Source organism: Camelus dromedarius, chromosome 12 (genome assembly GCF_036321535.1).
Source record: "Camelus dromedarius isolate mCamDro1 chromosome 12, mCamDro1.pat, whole genome shotgun sequence".
NCBI classification, from domain to species: Eukaryota; Metazoa; Chordata; class Mammalia; order Artiodactyla; family Camelidae; genus Camelus; species Camelus dromedarius.
Window position 1 is genome coordinate 35,847,404 of NC_087447.1, and position 24,877 is coordinate 35,872,280.

Consider the following 24,877-nt stretch of genomic DNA (forward strand, 5'->3'; position numbering starts at 1 on the left):
CTACTTTGAACAAGTTATTTCCTCTTCTTGTGCTTCAATTTCCTTTCCTGTAAGATGGGGGTAAAGTAAAAGCCTTCCTACTAGGGTCATGTGTGGATTAAATGAGTTAATACATATGCTTAGAACATAATGAGGGTTCAATTAATGTTAGCTATTATACTAGTCATTATTATGACTCCACACAGCATCTACTGTATGAGAAGCTTAAATGCTCCTATGCCTACAAACTGAGTTTTTAAAGTAAATGTCATGAATTCAGCCAAAGGAATGAACCTCTAATAGTGTAATACTTGATAGCTGATAAAAGAGATATGGGGTGGAGGGGCCCTGGGAAGACCCCAAGGGAGCACTGCTCCTCAGGAAGAGTTGAGGTGCAGCCAATTGAAGACCTAATGTCTGAGGCTGGCCTCCCGGGGGGAGCCCTTCCAACACACTGAGTACACAGACAGTGTAAACATGCTGATCTTTCTTTGTTTCTCCACCAGACAGGGGATCAGATTGTCGAAGTCAATGGCATCGACTTCTCCAACCTGGACCACAAGGAGGTGAGATGTGGGTTTTTTACCTGCTGGCCATGATCCTCTCTGACTTCCTCTTCTCGCCCCACTCCCACTTGCCACAGTGTCTGAAACTTTCTATGCTCCCCAGAGGCCTTGACCACTCTAGTCTGTCAGGCCTCAGCTGACTGTCCGCCTGTCCCCACAGGCCGTGAATGTGCTGAAGAGTAGCCGCAGCCTGACCATCTCCATCATAGCTGGAGCTGTAAGTCCAGAATGAGCTGGTGGGGGCCCCAAGACCCATGACCTGCAACCCAGCTGCTCAGACCCCTGATCTCTGCCACACACTCCTGGGAAGGTTCAAGGGGTCTCCTTCCCTGAAGCTCTGACAGCAGAGGGATCGGATCTCTACAAAGCCAGAAGTTTGGGTCAGAGAGAGCAGGAGCCACAGTGCCTGACCCAGGGCGGGCCATGGCGATGAGAGGACAACCCGCATCTTGACCCCCAGAGCCGTGGCAGTGGACTCCTAGGTTCCCAAGGGACTGACCAAGGGGCTTCTTTTCTCCCCCACGAGGGACGGGAGCTGTTCATGACAGACCGGGAGCGGCTGGCAGAGATACGGCAGCGCGAGCTGCAGCGGCAGGAGCTTCTGATGCAGAAGCGGCTGGCGATGGAATCCAACAAGATCCTCCAGGAGCAGCAGGAGATGGAGCGGCAGTGAGTGTGGCCAGCTAGGCTGCCCCTTCCCTGACTTCCCGGACCACCGTACCACTCCACCCGTCTTGCTTCCTGCCCACTGCATCCTGTGCTGAATTCATCCTCTCCCCACAAGGCCTGTCCTCAGACCAGATGTATTCAGTGGTGGTCAGTGGAAGCATGCTTTGCCTCCAGACCACCGGGCTCCTCCCTCCTTGTCAAGGAGAGCCCCAGATTTCCAAGACCCAGGAATATGGAAAAGGAAGATGCTACTAGCAGTAGCCAACATTTGTCAAGTACCAACCATGTGGCTCGCATTTTATTAGGGCCTTGTTTATATGCCTTAACTTAATTCCCATAATTCCCATAGCTCTGGGAGATAGGTGGTATTAACCCATTTTACAGGTTAGGGGACCGAGACTCAGAGAGGTTACACCACTTGTGTACAAAGTCAGATGTGGCCAAGCTGTGGAATTCACACCCAGGCAGTTTCACTGCTCTATGATGAAAAGAACCAGCCCCCTCTTCCTGAGAGTGTCTGGGATGATGATTGGGAGAATAAATGGGGCAAGCAGTTCATAAGTCAAAAACTATTGTCAAACTCCCAATCCAGGTACATTCTAGGAGCTTAAGAATTCAGGAAAAGAAGGCAGACAGGATCTCTCTGTCTCCCCCATCACAGAACTAGCCTGGAGAACCACCCTGGGTGGTACCTCCACCCATTACCCTGGCATTGGTTAGCAGCCCCAGCTTTGCCCCTGGGGTCTGGGGCCACTCCTCTGGGAGGATCTCAGTCACAGTCACTTTATCTTAGTGTTTAGAAGGGGCTGCATGGAGTGTGGCCTTCATCAAACTGCCTCCTGGTTCCCACAACACAGAATCTCTGCTCAGCAGTAACAAGCAAAACAATGCAAGAGCCCGGGACCCAGATTTTTTTGGACCCACTTTCCCAGCATCCAAATCTGGTCTCCAGGCATCCTTGGAAGGGAGCCTGGAAGAAATACTTAAAACTTTTCTCAAATCAGTGATTAGCCACAAGGAAGCGTTAATGTCTCTTGCATAGATTCCAATATGCCAATCTGCATTTGTGTTTCAGAAGGAAAAAGGAAATTGCCCAGAAGGCAGCAGAGGAAAATGAGAGATACCGGAAGGAGATGGAACAGTGAGTGCCTTGGCCCCATGTGTCTGTACACACATGTCTGTGTGTGGACGTGAGTGTGCTCTCAGGAGTATGGCCAGCCAGGGGCCACTTCCAAGCCCAGTTTACCTGGCCCACTTATCTTTATTTGTAGCCATTCCATAATCCTAGTAAAACCCATCATATTAGGGTAACTGGAGCACGGCCTTGTAATGGCCAGTTTGGTGTTGACACTCGGTTTAGAATACGAGTGCCAGGAACTTGTTTTCTCCACTGCAGCTAGAACCCATGTGGCTCCTCCCCAGGGTGGTTGGGTTCCTCGATAGGCAGCAGGCGGGCTTGCAAAGGTTGTGACTCTAGTCACAGGCATGGGGGTCTTTTTTTAGGATCGTGGAGGAGGAAGAGAAGTTTAAGAAGCAATGGGAAGAAGACTGGGGCTCAAAGGAACAGCTGCTCTCATCTAAAACCATCACTGCCGAGGTGCACCCAGTACCCCTTCGCAAGCCAAAGTGTATGTGTCATGTGCCGGGGGGAGGGGGCTTCCCTCTGGGGCCTGGGGTGTCTGGACAGAGATACAGATCTCCCTCCACTCACCACCACTTGCCCAGGTGAATAGACTGTGTCTTTCTTCATGGAGGGGCAGCCATGTGCCAGGGGCTGTCTGCCAGGGCATTGGGTGGGATCTGCCTGCCCTCCTTGTCCCAGAGGCCTGCTGCCAGTCTCTCCCTCATGACACACACTCAGGCAGGCAGACCCTCCCCATGCCCTTGGACTGCTGAAGAGGGACTGGGGAGCTGTGGCAAAAGTGAACTGCTCATGGGATTATCATCTTAGTTTGCTGGGTGTCGTGTCCTCTTCCCACCTGGTTCTAACTGGGACTGGGGTAAAACAGCAGTAAGAAAAAGTAGAAGGGGTTCACATGAGAAAAGAACTTTGGTGGTCCAAAGCTGATGGGCAACTGTGGGATGAGCTTACCTGAAGTGCCCCAGCGTATGGACCGCAGTCATGCCACTCCAAGGATGGAGTCGAGGAGAAGACTGCATGGCACCTTCCAGCCACCAAACTGCTATCATCCTGGGACTAGCCTCTACCATTCTCATCTCCTGTCTTCATCTCTCCTATGTTCTCACCTCCACTTTGTCAGGCCTCCATCATCTGCTCCTCAGTACACCTGCTCTCAACCCAACTCCCAAGATGTCTCTTCAAGGGGCAGCTCATACCACCAGGGCAGGAGGGGTGTTCCATCTCAGTGCTTCTTCAGTGGGCTAGTGGTGGGGATCCAGGAGCAAGGCAGCTTGGAGGCTGTGGCAGTCACAGGTTCAGGATGCCTGGTTGGGCCATTACTCTGACTTTACAGCTGTTTTGATTTGTACTTGACCTGGGGCAGATTCTACTTCAGCTGATTGTGCTCAGCTCACCTTGGAACCTCTAGACATGGGGCAGATCTGTACCCGAGAACCAAGGTTCCCCACTTATGCTGTGCAGCAGCCATTTGGGATCCTATGATGGAATCTGGCCCCAACTTTGGATCATACCAAGCCCTAGAGGGACATCAATTTGCCAACACAGGCCACTTGGGTCAACGAAGAGGCATAGGGCATCTGCATGGTTCCGTGTCACCCCTCCCTGGTGGAGGGCAAGCAGCTCCCAGCACATTCCTTGCTGGCACTGGGGCTCAGTGTCATCTCAGGGTCCTCTCCCAAGGACAAAGCACGCTCTCATCAGCTGCTCCCATGACATTCAGTATTAGTTGAGGATGCAGCCAGAGCTAAATTCCCAGTGAATAATCTGTGTTTTAGGCAGGGAGCTAATATGCTCTTATGAATGAAATAGGAGCTTCCAAAGGAGAGAAATCGATTTTAATTGCTTCTCATGAAAGTAATCCCAGTCAATTTAGTACCTTCCTAGAAATTGGGTCTTGGCTTCAGAGCAAACACACCCTCTTAGGAACTGTAAAAAATAGAAACTCTTTCTCTAGCTGCCTACTTATTTAGTGTTTTTAAACCAAATCAAGCTTCTTGAATAAAAGGAGCAAGAACTTTCCCTTTGCTCCAGATACAAATGTTTTCTAAGGGAACGTTGCAAAGCCTGTGATTGATGGCTGGAGTCTGTCAGCCTGAGCTCAGGCAGCTGCTGCCTCCATCCGTCTCCATTCGCATCGGCAATTTAATTCTACTTTGGAGATAAGTCAGGAAGTGCTGGAAGGCCTCTGAGCCAGCTCCGTTCCTGCCTTTCTCCCCATTCCTGGGAGGCTGGAATGGTCTCAGCCGTGTTGAGCCATCAGGTCTAGGCTGCAGCCAGCCTCCCAGTCCTCAACTTGGGGGTCCGTTCAGCTGACAGATTAGACCTAACTCAGCTGTCTGTGCCTGTGTGGCCCCCTGTATTTCTGAACAGACAAAGAGTTGGAGCCTCTCTTGCCTGGAAATGAAGCCATTCATACTAATGACACAGGTGGGACTGGCTGCTCCCTTCCCCACCACCTGTCCCAGGGGCTCTGCCTGCCCACCCATGACCCACCCAGCAGAACCCCAACATTGCACTGAGCCCTTAAAGTCAGGACACACTGTCACAGAGGCCCCAGAATAGTTTTCCTTAGCTAAAGCAGTGTTAGAGGGGAGAGGAGTAAAGACCCAGAGCTGGAAGGAGGCTTGAGAGATAAAGAAGTTTAAATAAGAGATTTCCAGCCTTCTTTCCCCATCATGGACCCCGTCTCTGAGCTCCCACCCCCGTTAGGCCCCATGGTTTGGAAGCTGAGTTTTTTCCTACCAAGTTATTAAGTAATAATTTCTACTTAATGTTCATTGTTTCTGTTTATTGTTCTGTTAAGCAGTCCCTCTTGATAGCAAGAAAGCATTAGTGTTCCATTGTTGAGTAAACATAAGCCGGGCCAAATGCAAAAGAACTTACGGCCTTTTCATAGGTTAATGGGCAAATTCTTCTAATTAATATTTTGAAATATTAATAAGCAGCTCACAGCAGACACAAATACTACCTTCCAGGGTCTCAGGGAGGCCAGAGCCCAGGTCAGAAACCACTGGAAAGGATGGTTTGCTATTCTCCATGGTATGCAAAATTCATATCTTCCTAACCACATGTACCCCTTTACCCCTTGGGATCTCCTTACCTCCTTGGGATCCCCAACTTCCATCTGCTGCCCACCCATGCAGTTCCAACATCTCCTGGAGACCCAGAGCCCCAAGGGTGGTCAGAAGAAGCCAGCAGGATCTGTTCTCTCATTGCAAGCCCTTAGCATCAAACATGTATAATACTCAGATATTCCCATCATCAGGACCACGCCTCCCAAGTTTCAACCAATTGCCCTGTAAAATGGTTCTCACCTCCGACAGGTCAGAGGTCCCTTTTGTTAGCCCACTTTACAGATGGAAAAATGAGTGCTTCCAAGGTTGAAAGCACTGCAAGCACTATCCCAGAGCAAGAAACCTTTGCTCTGGGCTCCGGAGCCTTGTTCCTGCTCCTGGCCTCACAGCTCCCACGGAGGAAGCTGGTCACAGGCCCCCAGGCTCCTGGGAATCACTTCTGGCCTCTTGGTCTTCCAAGTTCCCCTTGGTTCACCAGCATCCTCCTCTTTTCCCGGGTAGATGATCTGGGAGTGGACCCTGAGTTTGACCCAGCAGACGACTCGGACGGAGGCACGAAGAAGCAGGGAGAGCAGGTTTGCGGCCCCCGCTTCGCTCCTTGGCCTTGCTGCTCTGCTTGCCCTGTCGGCCTCCTCCTGCCAGTCCTGCAGACACCCAGCTCTGAGGGGCCAGTATGTAGTAGGGACCACTGGAGTCTGTGAGTCCTCCACACCCCAGCTTGGTCCAAGCTCTGCACACAAAACTTTGAGGACAAGACTCACAGCCAGGCTGGTCTCAGCGGGTGACACCAGCTCACCTGAACCACTGGTTCAAAGGTTTAATACTCCTCCAACCCAAATCCTTCCTCTGCTGCTCTGGCTTCTACCCTACGACTCCCTAGATCTCCCCAACATCCAGCAATTAAGAGGGTAGTGCTGGGTCCAGCAGGGGGCTTTCAAAATCCTGTTCCAGAACTCAGGCTGGTCAAGGGTGGGTAATTAAGCCATCGCTGTTGGCAAGGGAGCTTCAGCTTTGAGGTACTAGCCCATCTGTCATGCTGTTGCCTGGGGAAGGCAGGGGGCTGGTGCCCTGGTGATCTGATCTGGGTGAGGATATGCTCTTCTGGGAGCAGATCTTTTGCCCACTGCCGCCTGAGCCATCCTTCCCAGAGCTGACCCCACCAGCGCCTTCTCTGTCGACATTGAAAGTGGAGGACATGGCCTGTGCTGTGAGACAAGACAGTTTTGTTCTATGTGACAGCCATTCTAGGAAGAGACCCAGGCTCCCTTTTGTTCTGGGTCATTTCTTTGATGGAGGGACCCGACATCGGTCAGGAGAGGCCTCGTTCAATGGGGCTTTGTGTTTGCAGACTGCGACTGTGACTGAGAAAAACTCATCGTTCTACAACAGGCTTTCTCTTTGACTTTCTGGCACTGACTTCTGAAGCCAGTGTCCTGTGGGAGGCAGCTGGCAGGGGCCCAGGGCCTGGGAAATTGGGCCCTTTCTCAGGGGTTCTTGGGCCTGCTTCCCAACCCAGGTGAGGCCAGGTAAGTGGAGAGTCAGACAGAGGGTGCAGTTTTGCTGTTGGATTTCCCAAGACCGCTCCTCATTCACAAAGCCATGCGTTCCTTGGGAACCCAGCTCCCAGCTGCTGCCCACGGATACTCTGGCTGAGCTGAACTGTGTCTCATTGCTTTGTTCTCTGTGTCTTATAGCCTTTGGATGGTTTTATCGTTACGATGGCAAATTCCCAACCATCCGGAAGGTAGGACAGGACTGAGTGCTGTGTGCTGCTGAGTTTGCTGTGGGTTTTGACCTTTTCCAAATGTTGCTTCTTTTCCTGTCACCTCTCAGTTGTGTCACTGGCCTGTTCAGTGGGGGGCTAACCCCGTCTGTGCCTGTCAGGCTGATGTCACAAGACAGGGCGCTGTCACAGAGGCATCATGGGGGGAAATATTCACAGGGTGAGACCTACTCAGGAACCATCAGGCCACTGCCCACTGGGCATGGGGCAGGGGCTGGGCCACGGCAAGAGATTTCTGCTGTCAAGTTGAACCAGAGGTCACGACCAGAAGCCAAGTTCAGAAAGAGTGAAAAATCAAATTGGGTGCACAGGGCAGGTTATGATACCGACTGTGCCAGACACAGGCTGGCTGCCGAGGTGGGGTTTTTGCTGCCTCAGTTTGGGTTAAAGAGCCACATCAATCCTAGCTCTCTGCTAGAAATTTCTCTGCATGTGCGCAGGATAATGCATTTTTCTGGCCTCTGGGGTTTTGAATTTTCTCTCTAAATCTTATTACAGTATCTCCAGGCCCCATAAAACTCCTTTGGCCCTTTTCTTTGTAAATCACTTTGGCATTTGATTATGAAAATGCTGCTGTTAATATTTGTAGACTGGACTTTCGAAATGACTTGGTATTTGGAAATCAGGCATCAGCATAAATCTGGGTGAACTAATTTAGGTGTTATCATTCGACTGGCTCTTTCTGGCAGGATGTCAGGTCCCCAGAAACCAAAGCTCTGGCAGCCTGGTGACCTTGATGATATGTTAACTTCTCCCTGCCTGTAAAATGGGAAGATCTGATATGCTGGGAACATCTACTCCCGTCATCTAACATGGTGCAGTATTATTCCTGACAGAGGTCAACGTCTTTACCTAGGAGCACAGGTTGTGATCTGTAAGGCACTGAATAAACTTAGAGCATCTCGGGAATTCCTTTCTACACTACCCTGGTCTCAGAAAGGGCTTGGTCTCATGAGACTGTCCTTTTCATTTTACAGGCTGACTCTGTGGCTTCAGATGTCTCATTGGGTTCAATTTCTAATTCTCTATATACTACCTCTACTAGAAAGAACACACACACACAGGATTTTACTTGAAAAAAATAATAAAAGGAGATGTCCAGGTAAATCCTTGTCCAGACACCAATAACTGGGTAAATGTAGAAGAACTAGCATCTCCTCCATGCACACCTCCCATCAGAAATCATGTCACTTGAAAACTGCTGTTGGTAAAGAGGAAGGCACGTTTTCCCCTGTTCATTGGTCTAGTCGCTCCAGAAATGGCTGGTATTTTGGTTTTCATTCTATTTCCAAAAGAGAGAAAAGGTACTTCTAGACAGAAGCAAGAGCACATCCACCCTGCCTGCCTCTCTTCGCAGTCTGGATCAGAAAGAATATTTGCCATGAAAAATCCATTGACATTTTTTTCTAGAGTCACGTGAGATGCTTTGTCTCCCAGCAGCTGGAACACCAAGTCCACAGGTTAAACAAGTGGCCATCTATGGCCATGATCAGCGATGCACAAAATTCCCCTTATCTGAAAAGATATCTACTGTGTCTTCTTGACGCATCTGGGGCTCAAGGCCTTGAGACCTGTGGCCCCACCAAGCCTATTCCAGTGCCTGAAGGACTCCTGGTTCTGACTAAGCCCTTTCCCCAGGACTGCTTGAGTGGATCACACAGACCAGCCCTACTTGCCAGAGCCTACCATTTGGCAGGGGAGGCAGAGTTACACACAACTAAGTTACCACAATGGAGAGGGCTAGTATGAGGTCAGCAGGCAGTGCTGTGGGGCCTTTCTGCATCAACAAGCAGGTGCTGCTTTCTTGGAGATGGGATGGAATCTGTCACATCTGCCTGCCCCACCCCGGAGCCCTAGCTCTAAAATCTTAGCACTGGTGGCTTTTTTTTTTTTTAATCGGAAGAATGGCCATTCCTCTTATGATGGTCCCTATGGGAGGCCATGCCCTTATTCTAGCAAGCTGCCATTAGGCAGAATGTTTCTGGCTCCTCTTGGGGAATTGCTGTCTGAATCTGTAATACGATGGTAGGGATTCGGCTGTCAACTGAGCTGAGTCTAGTAAGCAGAGTAGGAAGGAACCAAGCAGGTCCGTGAAGCAGTGAGAACCATTTTCTCAAGTGGCTCATAGACTGCTCTGGGGATGAGTCTTCATCCTCCCAAGGGGGGCCATCTCCAACTCACATTACCTGTGTACAGAGGTGGGGGATGTCTTTAGAAGGGGAGGTAGGGTGACTTGGTGTAGGTCTATAATGACCCCACCAGGCCCCTCTAGCTGTGGAGAAAATTGTGTGTCTATTGCTGGGATACTCAATTGCTCATTCCCAGCCTTGGATGCTGGGATGATTCAGGAATTCTGAGAGCAGGCCCCAGGAAGGCTTGGGGCAGGGACTGTGGTGAGCACAGTGAATATTCCTTCCCCCAGGAATTCCCCTGAATGTTGACTCTGCTGTCCCCTTTCCTGCTGGCCCCTATCCTCCATGCTGTGTGTGATAGTGGCTGACACCCCTCCCGCCATGCTCCCGTTGCCCCCAGCTCATCAGGGTGCAGTGGGAAAATAGTGGGGCCTAGAAGACTCAGGTCCAAATCTGGCACCACCAGTTACTAAATGTTTGATGTCAGGCAAGGGACTTCACCTCTCTTGAGCCTTGGCTCCTTCATCAAGAGAAGGGGGATACTACCTGCCTATGAGATTATCAATGTACATCCCTTGGCACATAGGCAGTCCATAAATCATAATTCTCCTCCTTCCTTATTCCTTGGCTTCCCTGCAAGTCTATGGGAGAAGCAACCAAGAAAGCAGGCTTTGTGGGGCTAATTCCAAAAGAAAATGTGTCCGTTCATCCTGTTTCTCCCTCCCCAAATCCTCCTGAACCCTGATGGCCAGTGAAAAGCAATTAGGCCATCGTCTCTACCTTCTCCTCCCCACATCTCCCAGTCCTTGTAGTTCTGTCTAATCCTCAGTTCAGGGGCCTAGTTCGGAGAGAATGGTGGGTTTCGATTCTCCAGATGAAAAGGTCTGGAGTTAAACTGGAGTTTGCATCAGGGAAAAATCTGATGTCTCTGGCTCTGGGCTCCCAGGTCTGAGGCTGGCACCCTCCTCCTCTAGCTAAGGACAGAGGTTCTCTGTAAACACGGCTTGCCAGCTGTGCCAGATTTTCTCTAGAATCTACCAGGATGCATCTGTGGTGTCTGAACATCCAGATGATGGAGAAGGCATATGCCCAGATACTAGGAAATAAATACAATGTCTTTTTTTTAAATACAGCGCTCTGGAGCTTCCAAAGCTCTTTCAGAGATGCTATTTCATTGGCTCTGGATGGCAAACTTGTGGGGCAAGTATTTCCCTCATCTTGGAGATGAGGTGGATCAGGCACAGAGAGGTTAAGGAACTTAGCCAAGGCCACACAGCTTGTTAGTGAACTAGTAATCCAGTTCTTCTGGCTTGCAAAAAGAATGTGTCTCTCACTCTGCAGTGGGTAGCAGACCCTGTCTGTCCTAAATCTGAAGCCTGATGCCCAGTGTGATGGGGCAGAGCTAGTGGAGGGTTTCACTGTGGGGTGCTTGCCTGCTATTGTCTGAGGATGGAATGCCATGTTTGCCGTGCTGTCCAGTGTCAATACTACCTTGTAACCCTTGTCATATAAACAATGCCACATCTGCTCAGAAAGGAAAGGATAAGAAGAAAGCCAAGTATGACAGCCTACAGGAGTTGAGAAAGAATAAGAAGGAACTAGAGTTTGAGCAAAAGCTTTACAAAGAGAAAGAGGAAATGCTGGAGAAGGAAAAGCAACTGAAGATCAACCGGCTGGCCCAGGAGGTACGTGTCCTGCTCCCAGGCCAGGCAAGCATCCCTGTGGCACAGTTTGGTTGATCCCCACCATGCTCCCAGGGAACCAGCTGGAGTTGTCCTTCCCAATGGAGTCCAAGGTTGGAGTTGGAGTGAGCTCGGCCCCCTCCCCAGTCTGGAGAGTGAGATCTTCCCACATACGCACAGTCCTGAGACTAACTTCTGGCTTAGGTGTATGTTTGGGATTGAGACTGGCCCCCTTGCTCAGGAGCTAGCCTTTCTGCCCAGATTGGAGGGCCCAGGTTAGCCTCCACACATGTGGCTAGAGGTTTGAGTTTGTCCTCAACCAGAGTATGAGCCACGGCTAGGCCTCTCTACCCTAGGTGTGGCTATGAGGCTAACCTCTCTGCTCAGACTGTAGATCTGAAGTTAGCCTTCTACCCACCTATCGTTAGATCTGGGTCAATTTGACCCCTCACTGTCCAACCCAGGTTGTGAATCCAAGACCAGTCTTCCCCAATGTGCCTTGGCTCTAAGGATAGGGGTCTGAAGCTAACCTCTTTGTGCAGGTCGGGTATCTAAGGGTACCCCTCCCAATTAATCAGGCCACGAGTCTAAAGCTGCTCACATCAACATTGGGTGTGTCTGAGGCTCTTCAGCCCAAGAGTGTATCTAAGGCGGCCCCTTTGAGACTTGTCAAAAGTAGCGTCCCACATGAGTGATTCCTACGTCCTAGCTGAGCAGGGCGACCTCACCTTCCCAGCTGTTGGAGAACTTGTTGGTTTTGCTTCTCTTTGATGCTTTCATGAATCAGAATGCCAAGCCGATTAGATTAAAAAAACCAGAGAAGTCCTGGAAAATGTGAAGTGCATTAGGTCTGGCATTAGGAACAAATTAGCTACAAAATTAAAAATAAAATTGAACTTGTGCTTCTGAGGACAAGGCAGCCTGGAGAGGGGAGAAAGAGTAAAGTTGAACCCTTGGAATGTGCTGAGAGCCTACAAAAGGACCATTCTTGGAGAATCATAGGAGACTCAGAGTTGGTGGGAGTCCTGGGGGCCAGCTAATCCCATGCAAGGCATGGGCTCCTTACTGGATTTTGCCTACGCCTGCTGTTAGTAATGCTTGACACCCCAGCACCCCCTCCCCCTTATTTCTGCCTCCTCTGGGGCCAGGTGGAACAAGCCTGTGGCTTTTTCTAGATAGTTGACACACCCAACAGTACTCTGGGTGTTTTTCAATGAGTGCTTCTGTGTTACTAATTCAAGTGTGCCGCTCACATGTGACTCAGACCTGCCCTTTGTCCTCTCCGTTTGGCGCCGGCCTTGGGTCCTAGGTATCCGAGACAGAGCGGGAAGACCTTGAAGAATCGGAAAAGATTCAGTATTGGGTGGAAAGGCTCTGTCAGACGCGCCTTGAGCAGATTTCCTCTGCTGATAATGAGATTTCAGAGGTAACAGAGCCCTTCTTTCCACACAGAGCCTCCTGCTGCCTTCAGAACCACACACCCTGGGGACAGCGGGAGGCAGAATGGCCACTGGCAAGCTTCACTGTCCAGGGCCGCCTACCAGCCCACTGCCCCTTCCTCTCTTGAAGAAGGGGATGTATCTGTATTTCTGGGTTTATCTCTAGAGTGACCACTAAGTCCCAGCTCATCTGAGATGATCCCAGTCAGGCCTGTTGTCCTGGTGTCATTACTAAGAGTGCCCTTTTCAATCTCAAGTGTGTTCCAGTTTAGGTGATAAATTATATGGTCGCCTTCTTATCACCTTCATATGGCGTAACTTGGGATCCCCTGCATTTGGGCTCTCCCTCCTGGCTACCTGGTATTGGATCAGTTGGGCACCCAGGTGACAGAGAAGGGACACCCCCATTGTTCTGGTTTGAGGGTGGTGGGTCTCCAGCAGCAGGAGAAACAGATAGAAGAGTATTCTACTTGATGTATTATTGTGAGGTGGGGCACCAGTCAGATGATTACAGAACTTCTTTGCAACCCCCCAGATGACCACAGGGCCCCCGCCTCCCCCGCCTTCTGTGTCTCCCCTGGCCCCACCCCTGAGACGCTTCGCAGGTGGGCTGCACCTCCACACCACTGACCTGGATGACATCCCCTTGGACATGTTCTACTATCCCCCCAAGACTGCCTCTGCCTTGCCTGTGATGCCCCACCCTCCACCCTCCAACCCACCCACCAAGATCCCCGCACCCCCTGTCCTTCCCTCATCGGGCCGTGTGAGTGCCTCATCCTCACCCTGGGTGCAACGCACTCCACCCCCTATTCCCATCCCTCCCCCACCATCCATTCCCACCCAAGACCTCACTCCTACTCGCCCGCTGCCCTCCGCACTAGAGGAGGCGCTGGGCAACCACCCCTTCCGCGCTGGGGACACAGGCAATCCAACAGAAGACTGGGAGGCAAAGAACCACAGTGGGAAGCCTGCCAACTCTCCTGTCCCTGAACGGAGCTTCCCACCCACCCCAAAGGTACTGCCTCTGTTCTGCATGCTATGCCGGGAGGCAGGAAGAGTGGGCAGGGCTGGTGTTTTCCGTGTCCTCTGCCCCTGTGAGTGGAGACGGGAAGAAACACCATCTCACCCCATTTTCCAGGAATGTGCCCCCCAGCCTGTGTATTGGGGGTATCCTGCATGTGCTTGGTTTCTGCTGATTTCGAAGTGCTGTATTATGTGGTGAATTGCCTGTGATACTTGGGCTGTGAGCAACAGTGTGTCAATGTTGATTGCTCTCTGTGCTCCCCTTGGCTAGTATGGGCTGGTAACGTTCAATGTAGTATTTGCAAGGCTGTGTTAATGAATAGCCAGAGCTCTCTGTATATATGACAGTAGGTCATTTCTTGATATTAGATCAGAAATCCTTGAATGTGGGTAATGAATCCTCAATTTAACAGGAAAAAAGAGGGTGTGGGAAGCAGGGGAGCAGTATTAGGCTCTGTAAATGAGGTGATAACACTGTCCAATGCAGTATTAGGACATAACTGTGGCATTTTCTATGGCACTAGCCAACTACATTAGCTTAAAGAATAACACCCAGAAATTTCTGGCCAATTTCCAACTGCAGAAAAAATGAAGATGGATATAGTCCCTAGAATGTTCCAAATTTACTACTAAAAGACTAGGGATCTTTTCCTTGGATGTCAGCAGGCAGAACAATGATCTTTCTCAGAAAGACATATTTCTCATTAATTGTTCTTAATCCAAAGACTAAGAGGCAATCCCCAAGGAGGACATGGAGCTTTGATCCCTTGGAGGGAAAAAGAAAATATTTCTCTGCTCCAGTAACTGTGAGACCAAGATTTCAGTCAGAACTAAAGCAGCCCATGTCAGCTAAGGGTGGAGGTTTTAGGGGAGGGCAGTCCGTAGTGTCTGATCAGTTCTTTTTACTAACCTTTCCTGCATGGATTTGAGTTCCTGCATGAAGTGCGGAATGAGCATCTCAGCCCATTCAGGAGAGCTTAGGGGAAGGAAAGTGGGAATGAAGATAGTGCCAGATGCTGACAAGGCTGCAGCTTCCAGCAGGGCTTAGAGGGGCTCCTGGTGGGGTCCTGAGCCCTGAGCATTCGCAGAGAGAAGTCTGTCTGTTCCAAGGATATCTTGCCCTGGAGCCCAGGCAGAGCAGGTTTGCAGGGGGCTGAGTTAGCACAGAGAGCCACACCTCTGTGTGAGTGGCCCCCACGAACAGGGGTAGCAGTTCTTCCTCAGCATCAATTGAGCACCCACCTTGTGCTTCTCTGCATGGGGGAAGAGGGGAGCAGAGCTGAAGAGGATACACAGGCAGCTGGCACACTTGTGCTCTCCAGGACTTTGCCATCTGAAGGCTTAGCAGCTGACCAGGCAGGATTCAGCCATAAAATCGGCACAGTCTAGATGCTGTGGGAGCGATTCATTCTAATGGGAGGCTGAAGGCACCTCAGTGGAGCTGAGCCCTGAGGAATGGTGATGCAGGGAGGGTGGGAGAAGGACATTGCAGGTGCAAGGGACATAAAGATGACAAGAAGGAACTGCCTGGGTTTGAATCCTGGCTGGATCACTGGCTGGATGACTTTGGGCATGCGTTACTCATCTGTCTGAGCCTCACCTGTAAAATGGGAATGTTAGTGGCACCTACCCATTAGGAGGATGAAGTGAGTTATGAACTCATTCTAAGTTAGGGAAGAGTAGCAGGCAAATAGTAGGTGCTCAATATATTAACCATGGTCAGTGGCAGATCAGGGTACAAGAAAATTTGGGTGAAACCGCAAACTTGAGATTGGACGGGAACGGTAACCTTTTGAGTCAGGGTCAAGATTCACAACAGAGCCCAACTTTCTTGGGTTCCTCTAGGAATCACGAAATTAGTTCTCAATCAGAGCAGAGAGAAGGTTAAAACTCCCCCCACACAAGGAGCCTCTGAAGAATTGGACCCTAAATGTCTTAAGTGACATCAAATCCAGGGTTGTCCCTGTCACGAAGGCCAGGGGTGAGCCGTTTTGGTTAGCTTCATCCTGCCGGCATCAACACTTTGGCCCTTGCACCACCAACCCTGCCCAACCTCCTCCTCCCGGCATGCTTCTGGTGAGTGGTCCTCAGTCCTGCGGCAGGAAGTGTGGGTGATCACACATCTGCACAGTCAGCCCCACCACCAGCAGATCTCAGGTGGGTGAAATGGACACCTGTGTCAGCTCAGCACCTGTGCCTGTCACAGCAGCACCTGCCAGGGGAAGGTTTTCAGGGCGAAGTCTACCCCCGACACTGTCCCATCCACCCACCATACCACTGAGTCATTCATTTATTCATGCAGCGTGTTCAGTGGGCACCCACAATATGCTGGACACTATCCTGGACACTGGAGAACCACTGAAAAATAGGCAGCCCAGTCCCTGCCTGAGACAGTCTGGTGGGAAGACAGACAAGTAAGCAGGGAACTCCCACGCTACCAGGGGAGGTGAGGGAAACACAGGTGCTGTGATGAGAGGAGAGGAAAAGCTCAAGGAAAGCTTCCTGAAGGCGGTGATAACCCAAGCTAGCCATCTGGGCAGGTAACGCAGAAGGAAGGGAGAGCACGTGCAGAAGCCTCGAGACAAGAAAGCCAGGCACTTAGGAGGCTCAAGTCAGTCAGTGTGAGGAGGGTAAGAAAGAGTGAGGGATGAGGCTGTCAAGGAAGGTGGAGAAGCTCATGGGGCCACCCCAAGGAGCTCAGTAGTCCTTGGGGACTCATGAAGGGTTAGGGCAGGGCTGTGACCCGACTTGTCTTGCCCAAGGTGATTAAGCGGGATAGAGCAGAGCAGACATGTTGCATCAGCTCTCCTGGATGCTGCTATTACTGGCCCTCCCTCCTGAACCTCCGGCTGCCAGAGACTCTGTGGCCACCCACCAGGGACAGCAGATGCTGCGTGGGCAGTCTGGGGACTGGAACTGTGGCCAGAAGAGAGAGCCCTTAGGGAGAGAGGAGGCTGGATGGCACCTGTGGCCACGGAGCACGAGCCTTGAAAGTGTGTCTCCTGAGTGACAGTGCCTGCTGGCGCCCCCAAAACAGGCTCTGGCTCAAGTTCCTGATTCCTCAGAGCCGCCCAGTAGTTTTTGTGGCCTCAGGACACATGGTGGCCAGTGGTTTTCTTGTCCCTCTGCTGAAGTCACGCCCCTCGGATGTCTGGCAGGGCAAACAGACCAGGCTGGCTCAGGCGTGCATGGGGTGAATTTGCCTGTATGTCAGAGTGCCATGGTTGGCCTGGGCCACCCCCACCACAACCTCACACGGGTGTCTCTTTAAACTAACCCCTGTAGACATTTTGCCCAAGCCCACAACCTCCACGAGGCCCTGGCGTGTCCACTATCTCCAAACCTGTCATGGTCCACCAGGAGTCCAACTTCATCTACAGGCCACCTGTGAAATCCGAGGTCCTGGTAAGCCCCTGGGGTCTTCCAGAGGTGCAGACAAGGGCCGCCTCCCCTGGGTTCTGCTGCCTCTGGAAGAAGACTGAGGTGGGATACAAACTCACATCAGATGCCATCTTGTAACCTTCTCTTTAGCCAAGAGATGAATCCACATGGGTGTAAGTGGGTGTCAACACAACCGGTGAAATTCCTGTTCCTCACTTGACCAAACAGCCTAGAGGGCCATCTAGAAGTAATAATAATAATGGTTCCAATTATGACAAGTCTACCATGCGCCAGGCTCTGCGTGGCCCCACGTAACCCTCACAACTACCCAGAGAGATGCTTCCCGTTGTCATCCCTGTTCAGCCCTTGAGGAAACTGAGGCTTAGTGAGGTTAAGTAGGTTGTCCAGGGCAGAGCCAGGAGTAATTGTTTACTCCAGAGTCTTTCCAACTCCGAAGTCCAAACTCTTACCTACTTGCCATCTTGCCCAAACCTACACCTCCTGTTGGCCCAGCCTCCGCCCTCGAGGCCCAATGTGGTGCGACGTGAACGCCATATGGAGAACTGGCCAGATGGCATTTGCTCCCCTTCTCCACTTCATGTCTCACTCCTCACCGGGACTGGGACTGTGAGGTGTGGCCCTGGCGGGGTGGGCAGGGCCTGCCCACCCCCATCACCTACAGCTGAGCAAGCTGGGACTCAGGTACACCCTCCACGGGTGCCAGCCACTGACTGGGAAGACTTGTGCCAGAATTTTTATTCCCCTTTCAATGAAACCCTATCCAAATGTCAGGGCGGGACAACTCAGATAACTTATTTTGAGCTTTGGCCGTCCTGTCAGCTGCCCAAAGAGCAAAGTTCGTGCTCCTGTGACAGCCTGCTGACGCGTCTGCATTGTGTTTTCAGGGGGTGACAAGGGGTGGTGTCTGCTTGGCTAGGACGGAGTAGCTGCTGTGGCTGGGGGTTGTTAAGGAGCCCCTAACGTAAATCAGGCTGCGTCTGGGGAGGCACGTTGGCAGGGCAGCCCCAGGCTGGCAGGCCCAGGGCTGGGCACCAGGGGGCAGACGAGACCTATTAGTAATGTCCAGCGTGGAACGTTTTTTGGTTTTTTTTTCCTGGCAGCCACAGGAGATGTTGAAGAGGATGGTGGTTTATCAGACAGCGTTTCGACAAGTAAAACAATACCCATCGTGTGTCTGGGCTCCTCCTCGCCACCCCCTACCCCTCCCACTCTGACCTCTCCCTGGGAGGGCCTGTCAGCTCTGCCAGGAGCCTCAGGCCAAAACCGTGTCCCCCATTGCCTGCGGTCAGGAACTGGGGACGGTCTCATACAGGAGGGGCCCTTGGGCTTGAGAGACCCCATGCCCAAGCTGAGAAAGCAGCGGGGCCCCTGGGGACCTTCCTCTTTTGCTGTTGTTCATGGAGGAACAGATAGAGGGAGCCCTCAGAGGGTCACAGAGGCCAAGATGGCTGCTGGCTTCAGGAGAGAAGGGGCTGCCTGAGATGTTTCCCTGCTCCTTCCCCTGTCTTGCTTCCTCAAGGCTGGTCACAGCTTCACCAAACCCTACCTGGCCCCAAACCAGCTCTGGGGAGGAGGTGGTGGCTCAGGTCCTCCATCTGCTGGGAGAGCTCCTGGGTACGGGGCCACAGAAGTCCTTGCTGGTCCACGAGTGGATTCCAGCAGGCAGACACTTATTCGCCCCACCTCCTGGGACTTACATCCTCAGAGCCAGCCTTGGACTGGCTGTCTTACCACTGATGAAAGAGACCCCAGGATGGAGATCTTGCAGCCAACCTCCTCACCAATAACCTACTGCCTGATCATGGGCTGATTTGACTGCAGGCAGGGAACAAAGGGGAGGTATCAGCTGTACAGTGAGAAGGTGGTGGGGGGTGGTCTTCAAAGGAAGCTGCCCCCGACCCAGGACTGGGCAGTGACAGGCACAGCTGACACTTAGGTGTGCTGTGCCAAGCACTGTTTCTAAATACTTTACGTATATTAACTCATTTAATCTTTACAAGAACCTAGTAGGTAAGTGTTATTATCATCCCCACTTTGTAGATGAGAAAGTGATGCAGAGAGATTAGGAAACATGCGCATGATGGCACAGCTAGTGTCAGACCCCAGGTCTGAATTTGGCCCAGGAGGTCGGGGTCCATGATCAGGCTCCTAAATCTTTTGCCATCCTGCCTCTCAGGATGAAACAGACTTATAAGGGCCTTGCTATTTAGGGCACAAACAGGTCTCAAAGGGAGAGAGGCAGGAAAGTAAGGAATCCAAGGGCCCAGACTGGGAGTCAGAGCCTCACTCCACTGCCCACTGACTGGGGAGGTGACTTGGGCTTGAATGTCCCCTCTCTGGGCCCCAGTCTCCATTTATTGGATGAAAGGTTGGGCTCTGGCTTCAAGGGCTGACTAGCAGTAGTGGCTTATAGGTCTCTGATCTAAATTCACACAAGACACACATCCTTACCATCCAGCCTGTCTTTGAGAGCAGATTCTCAGGGGGAGCAAAGAGGGAAGCCCATAGCCAGCACTGCTCAGCTTTCCAGAAGGAACAGCCAAGAGTAGGCAGAACCCTCTCAGTGAAGGAGAATTGACCCCATGTCCTGCCTAATAACCCCTCTTGCCCATGATTTGCTGCATCCCTTCCTCTGTCTGCTGCCCTGCAGCCACACACCGACCTGGGGGTGGCCTCAGAGCTGGGCCAGGCTGGGGACCCACCAGGTTTTCGAGGCTGAGCCTGGGTGATGCAGGCTAGTGAGGAGGCAAGCAATCTGTCTGCTGATCTTTGGCCCTCGTCTTGTGCCCAAGGCTTAGTTGCTGCATGCTGGGCATAGAGGGAGCTATGGCCTCCCTGTGATGCCAACCACAGGCCCCAGGGGACACTTGATTTGGCCCAGATGAATGTACACCGGGGGTGGTTCCACTCAGTCCAGCAAGGGCTACGTGGGCACCTGCCACAGGGCCTCACCTTCCTGTGGGGACTAACTGAGGCTTTGGGCAATGAGACCTTCAGCAAGGCTGACACTGCTGGCCCAGAATACCTTGTGGTCAGCGAGTGACCCTGCCAGCCACAAATGCCCACCCTGCTGAAACAGTGCAGAGTCCAGGGCCAGGGTCCTTCAAATGCTTCCCATGGCTTCCTGCTTATCCCGGGAAGGGGTGCTCTGGGTGTCAGGGCTGCCAGCCTCCCTGCATCCTCCATGCAGGACACACCAGTCCCCTCTACTCTCTCCCCTACCCCTGAGCCACTGACCATCTTCCTCCACCCTAAGCTTGTTTCCTGCAGAGGCCCCTTAGGGGCCTCTACTCTGTTGCACTAACACTTTCCCTTTGCTTCCAGGACTTCCGGAAATACGAGGAAGGCTTTGATCCCTACTCCATGGTGAGAGAGAACTCTCCTTCCCTGGGAAGTAACCCCAGGACTTGGGGTGGGGGATTACCGTGTGTTTGGTGGTGGTGCATCCTGGGCTCTGGAGGTCCTAGGGGTGAGGAAGGGCATGTGGAAAGCCCCAAGGAGGCCCCAACTGCTCTTCCCTGTGAAGACTTCTTTCAGATGGCATTTCAAGGGAGGGGATAGCTCGGTGGTAGTGTGTTCCTAGCATGCACAAGGTCCTGGGTTCAATCCCCAGCACCTCCATTAAAATAAATAAATAAATAAACCTAATTACCTCTCCCCACCAAAATAATAATAATAACAACAACAACAACAACAACAATAATAATAATAATAAAATAATAAAAGGGACAGGTGGCATTTCATTGTGAAGTGTCTGGCTAGTGTGTGTGGTTGACAATAGCAGTTACATTTGCTGAGCACTAACTACATACCAGGCACTCTGCTGTTTGTTTATAAGGCATGCTCTCACCCAGGCTGCACAGTAATCCCAAGGGAAAAGGATCTGGGATTTGTGTGGTGTGAATGAAAAATACTGCCAGCCGTATCAGTAAACAAAGAATGCTTTGGTCATCAAGTCATCAGCTGCTACAGCCACCTGCCCCCTCTCCTGACAGTGAAAGGAGGGAACTCATGATGCAGACAAGCAGGCAGCCCGGCCTCTGTAGCCACCCCTAACTGTGCACTCTGAGGGCACTCAGGATGTGGAAGAACAATATACAGGCCCTAGATAGCTAGGTGCACATCAAAGGAGTGATTTCAACAAGCCCAGACCTTTGCACCTCCGCATACCTAGAAAAGCACCAAATTTCTTAACTTGAGATATCTGGTTTTCTTTAATTAACAGTAATCACTTGATATTCCAACTACCTGGTCCTTGTTGCAAAAACTAATGTATCTTGGCTTCCGGCTTGCCACTTTAGAGCAGCCTCTTAGAGCAATCTGAGATGCTGTGTCCCAGGCTCAAGTCCTAAGGAAATCCACTGGATAAAACATAACAACTCTCAACTTTTGGGTTGTGCATTTTATTTTAGTTGACAGTGGCCACCTCTGTATGTGCATGTCCATGGGGCCCCCATGGGGCCTGGGACCCCCCAGTTGAAGACTGATGGGGGTGGGGCTAGGTCCCCTTGTCCATATATTCTGTGGGGTCCAATGTCCGACAGGTGCCTGACTTTACGTCCCACCCTAGGTGGAGCCAGCCTCCTCCCTGCACCCCCCTACCCTCATCCTTCAGGCAGGCTTGAAGCTCCCCACTGTCTTTTCCCTCTAGTTCACCCCAGAGCAGATCATAGGGAAGGATATCCGGCTCCTGCGCATTAAGAAGGTAACTGGGCACATGGAGGTCGGGTGGCCACCACCCTTCTCTGTCCCTGTTCCCTCCCATCTTGGTCCCCTACTTCTAATCTCAAGGTGACTCCTGGGTAACTCCTCATATCCCCATTCGCCTCTCTTCCCCTGGGGATGCCTCCCCTGTGGTGGGACCACACCAGACCCCACTTGGTGTCCTTGCCCCATTTTCTCCCTGATGGCACTGCCGTTGCCCCCATGGCTTCTCCCACCCTCTCTGTGGCCCTGTCAAGAGGGTCCCAGGTGCCTGGGTGCCCACCGACTGTTATCTGGTTGGCTTCAAAGGCCTGTTTTCTTCTCACCAGGAGGGAGCTTTAGACTTAGCCCTGGAAGGTGGCGTGGACTCTCCGATTGGGAAGGTGGTTGTCTCGGCTGTTTACGAAGGGGGAGCCGCTGAGCGGCACGGTGAGTAGGGACCAGCCATGTTCAGTTTGGGGATAGTGTGATGCTTATACAGGGTCCTTCAGGAAGGCAACCAGCAGCCTGCTGGGAGTGGGCTGACGGTTCTCGAGAATGCCCTCCCACACAGATCCGCCCATTCATCCATCCAGTCCCACACGTTGCCTGCGGGCACATGATGATGCCAGGATCTGCGGGCACACAGCCAACCAGATCCCGCTTTGCCCTGCAGGGGCTCCCTGTCTAGTGGTGACAACATCCTCAGAATTGCCAGATACTGATGATAACAGTGTGGTCTGCTATGGGCTGACAGAGGACTGAGAGGGAGGAGGGAAGTAGGGGCCACCCAGGGAAAGGGGGCTGCTGGGAGGGCTCCCTTCAAGGGTGATGCCTTAAAAGATAAGTCGATGCTAGGCTTGCCAAGGAGGGAAAGAGCCTTCCAGGCAGAGAGGAGAACACAAGCAAAGGCAGGAGATAAACCATCAAAACCTTACCCGTCCTTTTAATAGTGATGAGAGCCAACATCTACCAAGATCTAACCTTGTGTCAGATGCTATTCTAAGTACCTGTACATAATCTGTGTCTAAGTAGCTCGTGTGTATTAACTCATTTCATCCTTACGATAACCCTGAAAGTAAATACTATTATTGCTCTCACTGACATCTTGAGAAACTGAGGCACAGAAAGTTTAAGTTCTTATTCAGGACACACAGCCAGTAAGCCATGGAGGCAGGACTTGAATTCAAGCAGTTTGGTCATTTTGTTTTACTGTCCAGCACAAGTGCCACCCCTGCCTGAATCTTCTACAGCCTTGCCCCCCCCAGAGGGGCAGAGGCCCTGTCCTACTCTGTGTCTCTCCTGTGGTGAGATCTCTTTGCTTTGCCTCAATCCCCTTATCAACAAAAACACCTGCTGATGAGTGAAAGCTCTGGGAACCCCGGCACAGACTCGTGCTTCAAACAATCGGCACATTCACCTGTCAGTGTCCGAAACTCCGCCTTCAGTGATTTCTTCTTCCAAGTCCCAGTGGCTTTTTAGGACTCCCGAGATCTTTGTGGAGGAATAGGTGCCCCTGAAGGAGGAGCCTCAGGCCCTTTACAGACCAGAGCAGGGAATCCCAGGATCAGATCCCTTCTCGGCGGTGCTAAGCTGGAGTCTCTCCCACAGGTCCGAGGTGGTAGAAGGGAGCGTGGGTGCTGGCCTGAGGCAGGAGGTGCAGCAATGGGAAAGTCGCCTGGCCACACCAGCAGCCGGGCTTCTATGGGTTACTAGGGAAAGTCCAGCTCTGCCATCCATGGCCCCGGTGACCTTAGCCCCTCACAGCCGCGCTCTGAGCCTTCATTTCCGCTATGGGAAGGGGGCCTGCTCATCTAGGCAGCTGCCAAGACCCACCACTACTTGCTTGATCCACACCCTCCTCTGCCCTCATTTCCTGTGCCAGGTGAGGGAAGGGCGGATTCTTGGTCCCACCTGTCTGCCCTGTGTAGCAGGGAAAAAGGACCAGGATGGATGGGAGGCCCCCTGAGCCCTCCCCACCTTACAGAATCCTAGCCTGACTACTGCCTTATTGGGCCCACGGCTCCATCTTGGGTCTGTACAAAATGAAAATGTAAACACTACCTCTCCCCAGGCTCGCTGTCCAGAGGAAACTGCTGTCTACAGTTTGGTCCCACACTGCTTGCGACACACAAGCAGCTGCTGACAGTTTCCCCAGGAGCACATGTGTTTTAAGCCACCACAGCCACCATGTGCAGTAACATACACCACATTCCTAGGGGCCTTCATATCCACAAGGCTCCTGGGTGAACTATTTCAACATAACACAGAATGTTCTGTGGACACCAGGACTGGGAGAAATTCCTCAAAAAAAAAAAAAAAAAGAAATAAAGAAAGAAACAAAAACAAAAAAGAAAAGGTTCTGAAGTTGAAGATGTGTGAGAAACCATGCAAAATCTACTTCTTGGAGAGCCATAATGCATATTAGCACACTCAATGTTCTGACAAGTCCTGCAGTGAGTAGCTCTGTTTAGCTTCTAACTTCAACTTTTCTCAAACTTTTAGATCACAGTTCAGCTTATCCAGAAACACCTTCAACATCACTCATTTATTCAAGAAATATCCGTTGAATTCCTATTTTGTGCTAAGTATTTCATTAAGTCCTGGAGATATAGTAGTGAACTAAAATGACATTCCCTACCCTTATGGAGCTAACAGTCTGGTGGGAGAGATCACCAGTCAACAAGTAAATATATGATTACAAGTTGTGAAAAAGTGCTGTGCCAGAAAAGACTAGGATACCATGACAGAATAATAGGAAAGATTAATAGGAAAGATCTACTTGAGACTGAGTAGGTGTTAGGGAAGACTTCTCTAAGGAAGTCTTCATCTCAGACCTGGAAGAAGACAAGAGGCAGGTTGGGGGCTGGGGGTGTGTTGTTTTCAAACTGGAACCGCATGTGAAGGCTCTGAGGCAGGGAAGAGTTCGATCTGCTCAGGGACGTAAAGCAGACCAGCATGGCTGAAGCACAGAGAGGGACCGTTCACAGAACTAGCTCATGTTTCTGACAGCCTCACTGGGAATGCAGCTCTGCTTCCCTCTGCAATAGCAGAGGCCCATACGAAAGCTGGGGTGGCAATAACTCATCCCTAGTGTCCCGATTCTACTGAGACGGGGAGAGGGTGTGTGGATGGGGTGGGAAGGCAGCGCCCCTTGGGTAACCTGGTGGTTTGTTTCCCGTCGTGCTTTCTGAGCCCATGTGAGCTTTCAGAATCCAAGAGTCAGGCCCCTTCTGTAGTCCAACAGTAGCTCCCCCTTTTCCACATACAGCCCAGTTGGTCAGTCAGCCTTATCTTCCGA

General features: G+C 51.5%; 1 protein-coding gene across 2 annotated transcripts in view; it reads left to right on the forward strand.

The window, feature by feature from the left end:
* USH1C (USH1 protein network component harmonin) overlaps positions 1-24,877 on the forward strand; it is a 44,933-nt gene that overhangs the window by 15,878 nt on the left and 4,178 nt on the right. Inside the window, exons 10-23 of one of the 2 annotated variants that reach the window (XM_031459935.2) lie at positions 486-545; positions 706-762; positions 1,072-1,214; positions 2,290-2,355; positions 2,718-2,842; positions 7,124-7,173; positions 10,877-11,029; positions 12,336-12,452; positions 13,001-13,483; positions 16,777-16,896; positions 17,994-18,044; positions 20,218-20,259; positions 21,545-21,598; positions 21,927-22,026. In XM_031459935.2, coding sequence (XP_031315795.2) covers positions 486-545; positions 706-762; positions 1,072-1,214; positions 2,290-2,355; positions 2,718-2,842; positions 7,124-7,173; positions 10,877-11,029; positions 12,336-12,452; positions 13,001-13,483; positions 16,777-16,896; positions 17,994-18,044; positions 20,218-20,259; positions 21,545-21,598; positions 21,927-22,026 — 1,621 coding nt within the window. Of the gene's footprint in view, positions 1-485; positions 546-705; positions 763-1,071; positions 1,215-2,289; positions 2,356-2,717; positions 2,843-5,930; positions 6,005-7,123; positions 7,174-10,876; positions 11,030-12,335; positions 12,453-13,000; positions 13,484-16,776; positions 16,897-17,993; positions 18,045-20,217; positions 20,260-21,544; positions 21,599-21,926; positions 22,027-24,877 lie in introns of both variants that reach the window. The other variant, XM_064492536.1, reaches the window with a different exon arrangement.